The sequence below is a fragment of the Borostomias antarcticus genome, assembly GCF_949987555.1.
Source record: "Borostomias antarcticus genome assembly, chromosome: 12".
Lineage (NCBI taxonomy): Eukaryota > Metazoa > Chordata > Actinopteri > Stomiiformes > Stomiidae > Borostomias > Borostomias antarcticus.
The window spans coordinates 24,626,385-24,643,137 of NC_140245.1; the positions used below are offsets into that span (position 1 = coordinate 24,626,385).

General features: G+C 46.3%; 1 protein-coding gene across 1 annotated transcript; it reads left to right on the forward strand.

Moving 5' to 3' along the window:
* Window positions 1-914: 914 nt before the first annotated feature.
* LOC311316087 (sorting nexin-4-like) lies at window positions 915-16,429 on the forward strand (the record flags this gene model as incomplete). The annotated part of the gene is made up of 13 exons (XM_084446845.1): window positions 915-1,036; window positions 1,189-1,327; window positions 1,413-1,562; window positions 1,762-1,809; window positions 2,539-2,594; window positions 2,756-2,828; window positions 2,934-2,995; window positions 4,022-4,087; window positions 4,339-4,428; window positions 5,251-5,350; window positions 15,092-15,237; window positions 15,610-15,724; window positions 16,382-16,429. The coding sequence occupies 13 exons, from the start codon at window positions 915-917 to the stop codon at window positions 16,427-16,429; spliced, it is 1,215 nt and encodes a 404-aa protein (XP_084302971.1).
* Between the last annotated feature and the right edge of the window lie 324 nt (window positions 16,430-16,753).

A 16,753-nucleotide genomic window follows, 5' to 3' on the forward strand; every position in this document is an offset into this window, starting at 1 on the left:
TGTCTATAACAGCCATTTTAGCTCGAGTTAAGCATTAAAAAAGCAAACTCACAATTCCAACCCAGTTTGTCAATAAGCACAGCTCGCACTTACGCGCATATACGTGGCGCACGGTGGCGCACGGTGGCTCACATGATAGACAGATGTTGCGCGGTGGCTCACATGATGGACAGATGTTGCGCGGTGGCTCACATGATGGACAGATGTTGCACGGTGGCTCACATGATAGACAGATGTTTTGCACGGTATGATAGACAGATGTTGCGCGGTGGCTCACATGATAGACAGATGTTGCACGGTGGCTCACATGATGGACAGATGTTGCGCGGTGGCTCACATGATAGACAGATGTTGCGCGGTGGCTCACATGATGGACAGATGTTGCGCGGTGGCTCACATGATAGACAGATGTTGCGCGGTGGCTCACATGATAGACAGATGTTGCACGGTGGCTCACATGATAGACAGATGTTGCACGGTGGCTCACATGATAGACAGATGTTGCACGGTGGCTCACATGATAGACAGATGTTGCGCGGTGGCTCACATGATAGACAGATGTTGCACGGTGGCTCACATGATAGACAGATGTTGCACGGTGGCTCACATGATAGACAGATGTTGCGCGGGTGCGCGCAGTATCTCATCAGAGTGACATCGCCGACCGATGTGATGATGTGCAAAGTTGACATTTGCTTCAAATAATCAGAGCCAAATTAAAAGCAGTATGTAACCAATGTCCATTCAGAGTAGACATTTATTTATTTATTTAACCTTTATTTATACAGGTAAAAAAAAACACGTTGAGTTCAGAGGACTCATTTTCAAGTGTGACCTGTGACATGCGCATGAGTGGACATCCCTGAGGAGGCGCAGTGTCCATCACCGTCTGTGCTGTTGGTCTGTTTGTCCAGATGGCGGAGGGACCGACTCTCCTGCAGAGGATGGAGATCAGTGTGGCCGAGGCAGAGAAAAGAAATGGCAAAAACGCGGTGAACATGCAAGAGACGTTCACAGTTTACCTCATAGAAACTCGGTACGAGATAATATGCGCTGGGCCTATACATGTACTCCAACCATTGAAATGTATCCATTGAAATTCTGAATATTTGTGTTGAACCACAGTGTGTTAATCAACTGGAAGATACCTCGATACGTGACATAATCCTTTTAATTTGTGTCTTAAAGGCCAATGGACGCAATAGTAGAAGGACACAACCCGGCCCCTGACGCTCTATGGAGGAGATACAGTGAATTTGAGCTGCTCAGAAACTACCTGTTAGTAACCTACCCATTCATCATTGTGCCTCCTTTGCCAGAGAAACGGGTAAGCTCAAACCTCCCCAACGGTCAAGGTCCTAACCCTTGTGCAGTACATATCGCCCGGTCTGACCTTTGTACGCTCCGTGCAGGCAGAGTTCGTCTGGCATAAGCTGTCGGCGGATAACATGGACCCGGACTTCGTCGAGCGTCGCAGGGTGGGACTGGAGAACTTCCTGCTCCGAGTGGCTTCCCACCCGGTGCTGTCCAAAGACAAGATTCTCCACCTCTTCCTGACTGAGGTACGCGCGCACGCACGCCGCCTCGTCCTTCAGTCATCCGGCCCCTCGTGGCTTTCATAAGAACTAAAACGCTCCACCAGGAGAAAAAAAAAGGGTTCGTTGAAGGATTCGAATGGCCCAATAATTTTCAAACTCTTTCTTCTGAAGGGGCGGTAGCCATTGTTGTTTTCTTACCCTTCCCTTCCTCTGTGGTCGGCAGGAGCACGGATGGAGGGAGGTCGTGTACGAGACAGGCTTCCAGGCCAAGGTGACATATTTTGTCTTTGTCCGTTGCTCAGTCAGACCCCGTTTAGACTTGGTTTTAGAATGCGTTTTGGACGACCAGATTCAAAGTGGACAGCGCTAAATACAAGTGTAAACGGCCAACAAAACGTTTTGTGAAATGTTTCCTCGAACCGCTTGCCGAGGTGGTCTGGGACGCATTTGACCACATGTAATGCATCCTGATGCGTCCCCGACAAAGACGTTACAGGAAAACACGCCATCAATGCAGGTGTGCTCTTTTTCAAGTCGCAAATAACTTGTCTTATCAGTCGAAATAGTCCAGGCTTTCATGAGCACTTTTTTTCAATCTGCTCGAAGTCAAACCGACTGATTATTGATTTGTTTACATGGAACAGCTGACTGATTATTGATTTGTTTACATGGAACAGCTGACTGATTATTGATTTGTTTACATGGAACAGCTGTGCGACGCCCACGCAGGGAGTGAGTGAGTTACTATGGTTACTACATATGAACACAAGTGGTCAGCTGGACACATTTGGAGACGCGCGATAGACACGGTAAACGTAAACGACGATGCGTCTCGCTGCCCACTTGTGATCTGATCGTCCCGAACGCATTTTAAAACCGAGTCTCAACAGGGTCAGGGACACATTTGTTTTGATATGAGAGGCCTGCGCGTTGTTCCGGATTGTTCTACGCCGTGTTTATATAAATACGTCCCCGGTTCGTTCCTCCTGCTGTCTTCCAGGCCGACTCCAGGCTCAAAGCTCTCAGCGCCACCTTCAGGGTGAAGAGCCCCGACAAGTAGGTGCCGCTCCGCCACCAGTTGCCGTTCGGAGGTTAGACTTTATCGGCGAGGCTCTCGGCCCTCACGCCGGGCTGATGGGGTGGAGTGCGTGGGAGTTGAAGCCCTGTCTCTCTGTTGTCTCTCGCCCCCCTCTCTCCTCTCTCTCTCTCTCGCCCAGGCGCATCACGGAGATGAAGCACTATAGCGACGAGCTTCAGTCTCACACCTCCCAGCTGCTCCGACTGAGAGCGGTACGCTGCGTACAGCACACACACACCCAGCGGCAACGCCTCGTCTTCAACTGTGTGTGTGTGTGTGTGTGTGTGTTATCTCTGACTTCTCTCCTGTGTCCTCAGAGGGTAGCAGACAGGCTCTACGGAGTCTATAAGGTACATGGGAACTATGGCAGGGTCTTCAGGTAGGAATCAAATGTTTACTATTGTTTATTAATTTTTTGTTGTTGTTTTTTTTGCTTTATATGAATAATTAAATCAGAGGATATATATGCGAGAGTATTGTTATGGAATAAGCTGCCCAGATAGCAAGCGGATCTGGGCCATATATGAGCCGGAACTAAGCCACAAGTGCCAGATCTGGCCTGTATATGGCCCTGATCGGATTGCTGTCTGGGTGAATGCCTGCGTGTGCTTGTGGGGGGGTGGATGCACCCATGGTTGTGTGCCTGATGTACTATAGGGATAGCTAATAATAATAATTATACTAATAATAATAATACATTTTATTTATAGTGACCTTTACATTCCGAGAAATCTCAAAGTGGTATAAAACAAAGGTTAAAAACAACAATGTAGTACATTCATCCAGGCTCCACATCCATTACACATCCAATACATCCACAACCAAGTCACATCCAACACATTAGTACAATAATAGGTAATACAATAATTATAGATAATACAAGCTAACACATAATGGCCTACATGGCCAACGTCTCTCTCTCTACTATCTACTCTACTGATAGTCATATCTCTCCTATGAAGTATTTAGCACGTTTATTGCGCTGTAAATGTTCTTAGCCGATAGACAATGTTTATTGCTCTGTAAATGTTCTTAGCCAATAGACAAACATTTTCGTGGAGCTTGCTCGATCGTCTCGTTGAGAGAGGTCAGGGGAGAATTGTTACAGCTCACTTTTTCTTTTTTACTTCCCTCCCCAGATAGGAAGCGGATGTGTGATGATTCTGGGCCATATATGGGCCTGAACTAAGCCACAAGGGCCAGATCTGGCCTGTATATGGCCCAGATCCGCTTGCTATCTGGGTCTGGAATATGTAGGGGTGGGACCAATGCCCACCCTCCCATTGCTCTCTGTAAAGCGCATTGTGTTGCCTTTGTGTATGAAATGTGCTATACAAATAAAGTTTGATTTGATGTGTGTGTGTGTGTGTGTGTGTGTGTGCGTGTGCGTGTGTGTGTGTTGCAGTGAGTGGAGCGCCATAGAGAAAGAGATGGGAGACGGACTGCAGAGCGCTGGTCATCACATGGATGCGTGAGTATCCATTACATTACACTAGCAAGCGGATCTGGGCCATATATGGGCCGGAACTAAGCCACAAGTGCCAGATCTGGCATGTATATGGCCCTGATCGGATTGCTGTCTGGGTAACGTCCGTCCTCACAACCCCAGAGGACTCAGGAAGACTCCCGTTACTCCCGCGCTTCTTGTCCGCCGACGCCCGTTACGTGTGCTCGCGCGTCGGTCTTCGAACGGGGGTTGAACGCGGTCCGTCTTGTCGGCAGGTACGCCGCCTCGATAGACGACATCTTGGAGGAGGAGGAGCACTACGCCGACCAGCTGAAGGAATACCTGTTTTTCGCCGAAGCCCTGAGGTAACTGCCCTGGCGGGGGGGGGGTCATCCCAGGTGCTCTGTGTGGATGGAGGGGGGGGGTTCATCCCAGGTGCTCTGTGTGGATGGAGGGGGGGGGGGGGGGGGGGCCTCCCAGGTGCTCTGTGTGGATGGAGGGGGGGGGGGGGGGGGCCTCCCAGGTGCTCTGTGTGGATGGAGGGGGGGGGGGGGGGGGTCATCCCAGGTGCTCTGTGTGGATGGAGGGGGGAGGGGGGGGGGGTAACTGCCCTGGCGGATTGTGATCCATAGAGAACGAATGAGGTCCTTCCCGTAATAAAGAACAGTAAGCAGACGAGATTACTACTGTCTAGACACGTTGCCCAGATAGCAAGCGGATCTGGGCCATATATGGGCCGGAACTGAGCCACAAGTGCCAGATCTGGCCTGTATTTGACCCTGATCGGATTGCTGTCTGGGTGTACATTCCCTCGTTTAGTTGTTTTTAGTTATGTTGGTCAGGGGGCGGTCATCCCAGGGGCTCTGTGTGGATGGGGAGGGGGGGTCATCCCAGGGCCCGCGTTTCGACCAGTTTTGAGCCGAACCGTTGTATGCCAGCCCACGCCCATGATGTCGTCTCGGTTCGCACTGAAAAACCTACTATTTTGTGGTGCCGGTTTGGAACCAGCTTTCGGGTTTCTTTCTCGGGATTTCTTTTTGGTCGAAATGCTCAGAACCATTCAAAATTAGGTTTGCGAACCGGCACCAAACCGGTTCCGTCTTGGTGGAAAAGGCCTATCTGTGGATGGCGGTTAGGGTGGAAGCAGGTTCTCACGGGGTTTAGACTGATATCCAGGCCTCATCCAGGGCCGTGTGCAGGAAACACGAGCTGACCCAGTTCGAGCTGGAGGTGGCGTCCCAGGACCTCAGCGCCAAGAAGCAGCAACGGGAGGAGCTAGCCACGGGGGTAGGTCACACCGGGGGCCCGGGGAAGATGCTATAGAACGGTTCCCAGATAGCAAGCGGATCTGGGCCATATACAGGCCAGATCTGGCCCTTGTGGCTTACACTGTAAAAAGTGGGATTAGCATTAATTAATATTTAATAAATAACTACTAGTAATATTTATGTAATAAAAAAGATTATGTATTGTTTGACATGGAATTGAGCTGAATTCAAGAAATGTAAATAATTTACTAATTGCATTTTACTAAATTTTGGTTGAATAAAATTTGCTTCGATACATTTATTAGAATTACATGAATTTTACCAGAAATGGGGAAGATGCAGAAATTTGATAGATTTTACTCATTAGAAAGTCTTTGGCTTTCACGATATTTGCGAATCTTTCACGAATCTTCAGTGCCATGCATTTTGGGCGCCTCATGCAGTGGACCGTTGGACATGCTTGGACATGCATGCAGTCATTTGTTGAGCAGGTGAGTTCAGTGGTAAGAAGCCAGCAATGAAACTAATAATTAATAACGTTAGTTAATATGAAAGTTCAACAGTCTTATTCATATAACATGCTTTTAGAAGTAGCTAAAATATACTACCGGTATTCAGTGTTAGGATAAAAAGATGGGTGGTCATTATCTCTTAACTAGTCACTTTTCTCATTTAAGAACGTCCATCGTCGTCGTGTGCAGTGTGCACCAAGCTAGGTTGGTTGAGAGCTATTCCTTCCCAGGACGCAGGAGCCAGCCCGAATAGGTAACGTTAGCCAATATGAAATTGTCGTTATAGCAGTAGCTAAGACATTTATTTAACCAAGTTAACTGCTTTTACCATTAACGTCAAGTCAAGGCGAATTATTTGCGCAAGCTTGAGTGGCCTAGCTAGGCTAGCTAACTTGACTAGCGAGCTAGCTAGCTAGCCTGAATTCCGATTTGTTGAGCTAGCAACCCATCCGCTAGCTAACGTTAGCACTAATCTTCGCTAGCTAAGACAAAATGTTTTTTTTTCTCCAGTAATGTAGCTAAATATTTGGCTATGTTACTGGCTAGCACGTTAACTGCATCTTATCTTGACGTTGTGCAGTAGTTAGCTAACGTTAGCTAGGTTACTAGCTAGCTAGCTAGCCTGCAGGCGGGCTAGTTAGTCAGTGATATTCATTGTGGAACTGGCCTAACGTTAGCTAACGTTAGTTGGTATCTTAGCTACAGTAACCGTGCACTCACACAGGGAGCGACTTGGGAGACACAGGTCGCTGAGACCGCGTGCATTGAGTCGCCAGCTCCCCGGCAGGCAAACGCGGCAGCCGCCGGGGGAGTGGATCATGGGGCGGATACTCGTGTTAGGTCCGGCTGAATTCCTGTCCCGGCCGCCATTGCTGGGATTTTAAAACGTGTTTTAAACCACTTTGAGGCTCATATTATTACGTTTTAATAATTTTTCACGCCTGGAACTGCCACCATAGAATCCCAATATGTGGAAGCTTTCTCCAAATTACGCCTGTATCCACGAGTTTAGATTGACGATTGAGATAGGCATTTTCTATGGCGTTTCCATGACAACGATAATTTGAGAAGGTAGAAAATGATATGATAGCCTACCCTACTAGCCTACTCTGATTCACCTAGCTCAAACTGGCGTTGGTATTTATCTTATTAACAAAACTGCAGGCCTTCCTACTATTTCTGCTACTCTTTTTCATGAGTATTTTTTTCTTGTCTCGGTAACGTTACCGGTAATCCGACAGCCTGATCTGCTATCAGAGCGCGGCCAGCTGTCATTCATTCTCAATGGAAGCTGGCGATATAGGGCGTCGGAGGCTTCGGCGGCAGCGAGCGGCGCGATGCCAGTGGACGAGCGCAGATTAGAAGTTGAGCAGAAGTCAACTCTATGCAAATAAGCAGCGACATCGCCGAAGCGGCAACCAATAGCAGATCAGGCTGTCGGATTACCGGTAACGTTACCGAGACAAGAAAAAAATACTCATGAAAAAGAGTAGCAGAAATAGTAGGAAGGCCTGCCGTGTTGTTAATAAGCTATACCAACGCCAGTTTGAGCTAGGTGAATCAGAGTAGGGGAGACTATCATATCATTTTCTACCTTCTCCAATTTTCATTGTCATGGAAACACCATAGAAAATGCCTATCTAAATCGTCAATCTAAACTCGTAGATACAGGTGTAATTTGGAGAAAGCTTCCACAGATTGGGATTCTATGGTGGCAATTTCAGGCATGAAAAATTATTAAAACGTAATAATATGAACATCAAAGTGGTTTAAAACATGTTCTAAAATCCCAGCAATGGCGGCTGGTACAGGAATTCAGCAGGACTGAATACGAGTATCCGCCCCCCCGGCGGCTGCCGTGTTTGTCTGCCGGGGAGCTGGCGACGCGATGCACGCGGTCTCAGCGACCTGAGTCGCCCAAGTCGTTCCCTGTGTGAGTGCACGGTAACACGGCTGACATTCGGTTTCTGAAGCCCACTAACCGATTAACGTTATAGTAGTGAATATTGTTTTAGGCAAATACTATGCTTAGCTAGTAGGCAAGATAATTTTCGAATTTACAGGTCAATAGTATAAAATTATGCAACGTGTTTGTATCATTTTTTTTTATTTCACTCAGGTGGTAACGTTAATCTGTGAGCTGAACAGTGTAATGTGAGCTGAACTGTTTCAAAGGGGAGAGAGAATCTTTCATCAGCGAAGACATACTGACAGGTATGTGTCACAGATCGTACTGATGCCACATTTCACATACACTAACGTTACATTACTGGACATGTTGTTTAAAAGAAATACAGTCCCCTCTCCGGTGTGTAACGTTAGTGTTCTAATGCGTTGGCTGTAGGGGTCTGGTGGTGTAGTGGTCTAATGCGTTGGCTGTAGGGGTCTGGTGGTGTAGTGGTCTAATGCGTTGGCTGTAGGGGTCTGGTGGTGTAGTGGTCTAATGCGTTGGCTGTAGGGGTCTGGTGGTGTAGTGGTCTAATGCGTTGGCTGTAGGGGTCTGGTGGTGTAGTGGTCTAATGCGTTGGCTGTAGGGGTCTGGTGGTGTAGTGGTCTAATGCGTTGGCTGTAGGGGTCTGGTGGTGTAGTGGTCTAATGCGTTGGCTGTAGGGGTCTGGTGGTGTAGTGGTCTAATGCATTGGCTGTAGGGGTCTGGTGGCACAGTGGTCTAACATGTTGCCTTGCCAATTTGATGCTTACCGGGGCCGGGGTTCAAACCCCGGTCTTGCCAGATAGGAGAATATGGCCGAATCCCATAGGGAGGAAGCAAATTGAGTTTTCTCCGTGGTTAGTAGGGGGATATGGCTGGTAAGCATATATCCAAAACCCGGTTCAAATTTCACAATAGTATACCTAGTTACATAGTAGGTGACAACACTGGCTAACTGTGTACCAGAGAGAAGTGGTGATATTAAAATCAATAATGCCCAATTTCTTACGGCATGGAAATTATTACTACCATTGGATGTATAGGCTTCTAGTTATACATCTAATTAATATAAATTCAACTTGTTTCCTTTATCTTAGGGTTGACCTATGAGATGGCAGTGTAAGATCTGCCAATCATTTTTTGATACAAGGGGTAATCTACTGAAGCATTACAGACTACAACACGCAACATTCCGACGTGCACAACTCCAGCCATGTCTACATGACGACTGCCCTTGCACATTCAAAACACAAAGTGCCCTTCGCACACATTTATCCCGATACCATGCAGCTGAAGAAAGTCCAAGGTCAGAAATCATCGCCACTTATAAGTGTTTAATTTGCAGTGCCCATTGTTCTACGGAGAAGGACTACTTTCAGCATATTGGAAACCATTTGAAGACCCATGAAACTGCCGTTTGTGTATTTAAAGGATGTGACTTTCAGACAAATATACACAATACATTTTTGAAACACAAACACAGAAAACATACATCCTATTCTTCAAGTGATTTTAAGCAAGACGTGTTTGAGAGTCACCACAGTCAGACTGTTGTCGACTCTGATGTAGACCAACCAGAGGCCAGTGCTGGTGATGAGGGCACTAGTTTTGAGGGTGATCTGGAAAGTACATTATACACAGTTACACAAAGAATTGGCTTACTTCTACTGAAGCTAGAAAGTATTTATAATGCCCCAGTGAAGTGCATTGACGCTTTGGTTGAAGACCTTCAGTTCATTTCATCTTCAGCATCTGTTGCGGTTGTTAGAAACATACTTGATTCAACATTGAAGTCTAACAAATGCACTGTTGATCAGGCCATTGTAACTGAGTTGGCAGAACAATTGTGCAGCTCCCATCCTATTAGCACTGCACTTGGAGCAGGTGGTCCACTTGGTTCAGCTTTTAAAAGAAGAAGCTATTTTAAGGAGCATTTCCAGTCTGTTGATCCAGTTGAATATATCCTTGATCCTCAAACGAACAAGACCTTTCAATATGTGCCTATTCTCCAGACTTTGCAGATAGTCTTGAAGAACAAAGATATTGCAGAGGGAATCTTGTCGAAATATTCGAACCATACTGGACATCTTAAGTCAATTTGTGACGGGACCTTTTTCAAGCAAAGTGACTTTTATGCTGGAGAAGAAGCAAGATTATCTCTAATTCTTTATGTTGACGATTTTGAGGTGTGCAACCCACTAGGAACTTAAAAAAAAAAACACAAAATAACAGCTGTTTATTGGATTCTGGCAAATGTTCCATCCAAGTTACAATCTACATTGACTTCAATACACCTAGCTCTGCTTTGTAAAGCTGTTGATGTAAAACAATTTGGATACAAAAGAGTTTTGGAGCCACTCTTGAAGGATCTCGCCACTCTAGAACAGAACGGAGTTTTTGTATCCAATGTGGGAAAAACTATTAAAGGGACAGTACACTGTCGTGGCGGACAATCTTGGTGCCCATTCGATTTCCGGACTTGTTGAAAGTTTCACTGGGTCATACGTCTGTAGATTTTGTCTTGGGCATTCTTCAGAATACCAGACACAGGAAGTGCGGACCGGAGTGTTTCCACCTCGGACAAAGGAAGACCATGATCTGCATGTGAAAACGGTGAAAGAAGATCCAAGTTTAACACATTGCTTTGGTGTGAAGCGCTCATGCCCACTGACTGATAAATTGCATCACTTTCATTTTGTCTCTGGATACCCACCGGATATACTTCACGATCTCTTTGAAGGCATAGTCCCAAGGGAGCTGGCATTGTGTTTTCAGATTTTCATCAAGAAGAAGTACTTTAATTTGACAATACTCAACAACTTGATCAAAGATTTTCCCTATAAGGGCTCGGACAAAGCCAATAGTCCTCAAGCAATCCCACAAAGCTACAGTGTTCGCAAAACTATTGGTGGAAATGCGCATGAAAATTGGGCATTAATACGGTTGTTGCCACTGATTGTTGGTTCACGGGTGCCGGAGGGTGATTCTGCCTGGCAGATTCTGTTAACTTTAAAAGACATTGTCGAATTGGTGGTGGCCCCTGTTCACACTGTTGAGAGTATTGCATATCTTGATTTCAAAATATCTGAACACCGGGTCAGGTTCTTAGAAGTTTTTCCTGAAGAGAAACTGATACCGAAGCACCATTTTCTGGAGCACTATCCTGCATTGATAGAAAAACATGGACCTCTCGTTGCTGTGTGGACAATGCGTTTCGAAGCTAAGCATAGCTTTTTTAAGCAAGTTGTAAGGCATACAAATAACTTCCGGAATGTATTGATGACCCTTGCTATAAGACATCAGATGATGATGGCATACCACATGTATGGAACATCGGATGTGGGAAAAACGGCCTTGAGTGTCACAAAAATATCGGTGATGCCTTTAGTTCTGCTGCATTCAGACATACAGAAAGCTTTAAGAGAAATATCACCATTTCTGTCCAGTGTGCAGTTGACCAGTGCCGTCACCTACTATGGAACCAAGTATACTGAAGGGATGATCGTGTCGTATGACTCTACTGGCGGACTCCCTGACTTTGCTGAGATTATTCAGATAGTCATTTTGGACAAACGTGTTTATTTCGTTGTGAAGTTACTTGCTGCATGGTATGAAGAGCATCTAAGATCTTTTCAACTGGTGGACACAGTCAAAATAATCCTGTTGCAGCAGCAGAAACTTAATGACACGTATCCCTTGGCTGCGTACAGTGTGGGAGGAAAACGCCTGGTGACACTGAAACGTCACATTTGCTGTGCATTTTAGGTAATAGGGATACATTGTATTAATATGGCATACGTTTCACAATATTTATATGATTACATGTGTCTGCTCATCTAAAATATGTGTGATGTTATTGAAATTTTTTCTGTTTACATTCTTGACAGGTTGGCAAAAATGGAGGCAAAGCTCAGAGTAATAATCGACGATAGGATTGAGAAGTTGGACCTTCCACTGGGAATCCCGTCCACTGTGGAAGAGCTGAAAAACATTATAAAGGAGACCTTTTCTGTTCCTCTTGACTTCAGTATTCGGTATCTGGACTCAGAATTCCATGAGTACTTTAGTCTTAACAAAAGTGACCAAATCAAAGACAAAGATACGATAATGCTAGTTCACAGTGTCCCGATTGTACTCAACTTATCTGAGGTTGGTTCATGTATGGATAGTTCTTTTGGTCAACAGTCAACTGACTGTGACTCTGAGTCCGCATCTTGTTCAGAGTCGACTGCACCAAGTACAGCAATGTCCGATAGCTCGGCCAACTCCCAGGACACCATCATTCTAGCTAAGCCAAGCACTACAGGTCGTAGTCAACCATGGCCAAAGCAGTTCCCCATTCCACAGTTCGCATACGAAACGGAGATGTGCATTGAAAGAGCCAGTGAAGACTACAAAAACAATGGAACGCTTCTAACTACCTCAAAGGTCAAGGCAAACATACTTGAGAAGCTAGCAGAAACTATATACACATATACAGCCTATCCATCCAGTTTACAAATTAGTGATGTTGCTGAAGCGCTCGTCACTAAATATCCTTGTCTCAAGGAACCTGGCTCCTTCTCCGGTTACTACGGCTGGCAACAGAGCATCAAATACAAGATGGCTAATTACCGCACCAAGCTCAGAGGCTTTGGTGTTCCAGAGGTGATGTGCAACGCAGTGAGACACAAGAGGCCTGCTGACCAGAAGTCTGCAAAAAATGTCAAAAAGCCCCGGAAAGCAGAGGTAAACTACCTTCCCCCTTACCCGGCAGGAGCGAACGAAGAAAGCCAGGAACAAGAGAGGATCCAGCTTCTTTTTTTGGAGATAAAAATTCACACTCAGGTGTGGGCAATATGCACATTGTTCTAGTCTGACCCCCTGCGGCCTCCTGAGCGGCGCCGTTGATATAGGGGTTCACTGAATATCACTGAAGTGATCTATCAAGAACTGATGAATTTTACACACTTGGCCTTTAAGATAGCACGACATATTCAGTGAGCCATAGGGCTCCATTGTAATCGCCAAGGTAGAGATCCAAGGTCGCCGGTTCAATCCCCACCTCCGACGCAAAATGTCCAAGTGTCCTTAACAAGACGCTGAACCCCAAATTGCTTGTGGGTGGCTCTCAATTGACTCCCCTGACTAAATAAAGGTTTCCATTCAATACCAAGACATTTCCACCAGCTAGTTATAGCTGGCAAATGAACTATCTATTCTATGAATGAATTGAAAATCAACACACAAGTTAAAAAAAGAAACATTTTAATAAAAACAGATTCACAATAATAACATATATACAATATAATACAACTCCTTGACTAAGAAACCAGGTCCATTCAGGGCTGGACTGGCCATGTGGCGTACCGGGCAAATGCCCGGTGGGCCGGACCTACTTGTGGGCCGATCTAAAAAAAAAAAGAGCTAACGAACGGCCCATAGAGCAGGGACAGCGGCCCATTGGTCCATTTTCTATACTGACACTGGGCTGGCCCAATCATATGTAGGCCCCACCCCTCCCTCTGTTAGTTTCAGGTGTCATTTGCGTGGGCCGTTAGAGAGCCAACTGGCCTGGCCCGCAGTGAATGGCCTGTCCCCCCCGTCAACAAATCGCGCAGCAGCAACCCCCCCCCCCCCCCCCCGGCAACAAATCGCGCAGCACCCCCCCCCCCCCCTCAACAAAACGAAACTGAAGGTGTTCCATCTCACCGCGTCGGCTGGGCTAGTGGCCTGACTGGGGCTACATTTCCCGGTAGGAAATATTCACCCAGTCCAGCCCTGGGTCCATTCCAAATTCCACAACAGGTCTTTCTCCTTCTCCAACTCCCTTCTCCTTCATCTATCGCTTCTTCAATAGCTGGTGGTGAATCTGAGAGGAGAGACAAAGGGGGAATGAGAAAGAGAGAGAAAGTAGGGAAGGGGGGGGGGGGCGGGTTTGTGTGGAAACTCTTCTTGTACTGTTCTGTATGTGTCGTTGTACAGTATGTCTAGTTGCCTTCCAGGGACAATAAAGATGTTCTAAATATAACAAATAAAGATGTTCAGAATATAGACTGATTTTCAGATCTTAAAAGTCAATTTGATATCAAATTGATATCAAACACACACATACACACACACATGCACACTATTGCTTACAAAGATGGGGTCCTTTTTGAGGCAGGCTTCAGTGAACTCTGCAGCTCTTGGATGAACTGTATGAACACGCTGGTGTCTCTTTAAGCTTCCTGACTGAGTGAAGTTCTTCCCACACTGGTCACAGTGGTATGGCTTCTCTCCTGTATGAACACGCTGGTGTGTCTTTAAGTGTCCTGACATAGTGAAGTTCTTCCCACACTGGTCACAGTGGTATGGCTTCTCTCCTGTATGAACACGCTGGTGTGTCTTTAAGCTTCCTGACTGAGTGAAGTTCTTCCCACACTGGTCACAGTGGTATGGCTTCTCTCCTGTATGAACACGCTGGTGTGTCTTTAAGCTTCCTGACTGAGTGAAGGTCTTCCCACACTTGGATTTAGTAATAGCATCACAATTTGTAGTTACATTCACTGATAATTTTTAGTTATATTAACTACAAATTGTGATGCTATTACTAAATCCAACTCATTTTTACTACTGTTTTTATTAAAATGTATCTATTTTTTTCATTTAAATTTAATTAACTAATTGAGCATTTTTAGTTATATTAACTAAAAATTGTCATGATATTACTAAATCCAACTCATTTTTACTACTGTTTTTATTAACATGTATTTCTTTTTCTCATTTAAATTTAATTAAATTGTTCAATGCATTCTAATCAAATATTTGATCATTAAAATCTATTCAAATATATTACTTGTCCCTTTGTTGCCATAATTTTTTTAAGTAACCTTTAGTCACATTTTTTACAGTGTAGTTCCGGCCCATATATGGCCCAGATCCGCTTGCTATCTGGGTTCTTATACTGTACACACCACCTGTTCTTTAATTCGACAACTTTCACCAGATAAGGGACTTTTGGTCCTGTTTCAAACATAATCACAACGTTTTATTGAGCCATCGTAAACCCTTTATAAGACATATTTAATAATAAGCAAGTTCATGCTCTGCCTGTCTATCTATCTATCTATCTATCTATCTATCCATCCATCTATCTATCTATCTATCTATCGCGGAGAACAAGCCAGGTCATTGGGCCAAACATGGCATAACTCTCCTTTATAAAGCATAATTTGCCTATAAATGATACCCGACACACCTATCAAGCTCTAGGACTGCTCGGGGCGCGTCTGGGGTCACGGGGGGGTCGTAGATCGGGGGGGGTCTGAGCCTCCCGCACTGTGTTCGCCCCCCTCAGGCCATCCGGACGTTCTCCTTCAAAGGGATGACCAACAAGCTGTTCGGCCAGGAGACACCGGAGCAGAGGGAGGCCAAGCTCAAGCTCCTGGAGGAGCAGATCGTGGAGGGGGAGGAGGCGGTGAGGGAGAACACCACGGAGCGCGAGTGAGTCTCCCCCGTCCGGTTTTGCCGTCTCGTCCAACGGCTTCATAACGCGCGTTAGCGGCTTAACGCAACCCAACACAGCCTGGATAACCAGTTCTACCGCCCCAGAGTCAACAGCAGCGTAGTAGTTTGAAGTGTATTATGTGCGTGTCTGTCCGTGGGGCTATGCTGATGTGAACCTATTACTGTCCCAGATAGCAAGCGGATCTGGGCCATATACAGGCCAGATCTGGCCCTTGTGGCGTAGTTCCGGCCCATATATGGCCCAGAATCATTACACATCCGCTTGCTATCTGGGATGCGTGTGTGTGTGTGTGTGTGTGTGTCTGTATGTGTGTGTGTGTGTGTGTGTGTGTGTGTGTGTGTGTGCAGGGAGCACGTGAAGGGGGCGTGGACGGACATCCAGCGCTTTAAGGAGCAGAAGGACCAGGACCTGAGAGACGCCCTCATCAGCTATGCAGTCATGCAGATCAGCATGTGTAAGAAGGTGAGTCTGCTGCCCAGACAGCAAGCGGATCTGGGCCATATACAGGCCAGATCTGGCCCTTGTGGCTTAGTTCCAGCCCATATATGGCCCAGAAATATTACACATCCGCTTGCTATCTGGGTGCCGCCGCGCCCCCGGGTGAATGACGCTCACAACGGAAGAACAACGAAGGAACCGTCTGTTCTTGAGCGGTTTACGCGTCGCTGACTGTTCGATCGCGCTTCTCGTTCTCTCTTTGTCCTTTCCCGTGTCTTTCTCTCTCACCCTTTTCTCACTCTGCCTCCCCCTTCTCCATCTCTCTCTCTCTCTCCGTCTCTCTCTCTCTGTCTATCTCTCCATCTCTCTCTCCCATCTCTCTCTGTCCCTCTCTCTGTCCCTCTCTCTGTCTCTCTCTGTTTCTCTCTCCATCTCTCTCTGTCTCTCTCCATATCTCTCTTTCTCTGTCCCTCCTTCTGTTTCTCTCTCCGTCTCTCTCTCCCTCTCTGTCTCTCTCTCCATATCTCTCTCCCATCTCTGTCTCTCTCTGTCTCTCTGTTTCTCTCTCTGTCTATCTCTCCATCTCTTTCTCTCCCCCCCCTCTCTCTCTCTCTCTGTCCCTCCCTCTCTCCCATCTCTCTCTCTCTCTCTCTCTCTCTCTTTGTCCCTCTCTCTCCTCAGGGAATCCAGGTCTGGAGCAATGCTAAAGACTGTTTCCAGAAGATGTGATGTCCTCGTCTTGTAACGTCAAAGAGTAGAACCACCGAGCCTTACTAGGTCAACACCATGGACAGCACACTAGCCACGCCCTTCAGATAGCATGGACAGCCCAAAAACTAGATCCCCACACTACATTTGAGAAGATTTGGAAGATAATAACCCCTTGTTGTTTTCATGGCGTGTGTATGAGTCTCTAGAAAGAGGACATCAGAGAGAGCACCCCAAACTTAAACGGGGGATCATTTTTTGCTTTAACCCAGAGTCTGTCTGGCGTCCCTATTTATGTCCACGGACGTCCAGTACAGCGTAGTGCTCCGTGAAGCGATAGCAAGC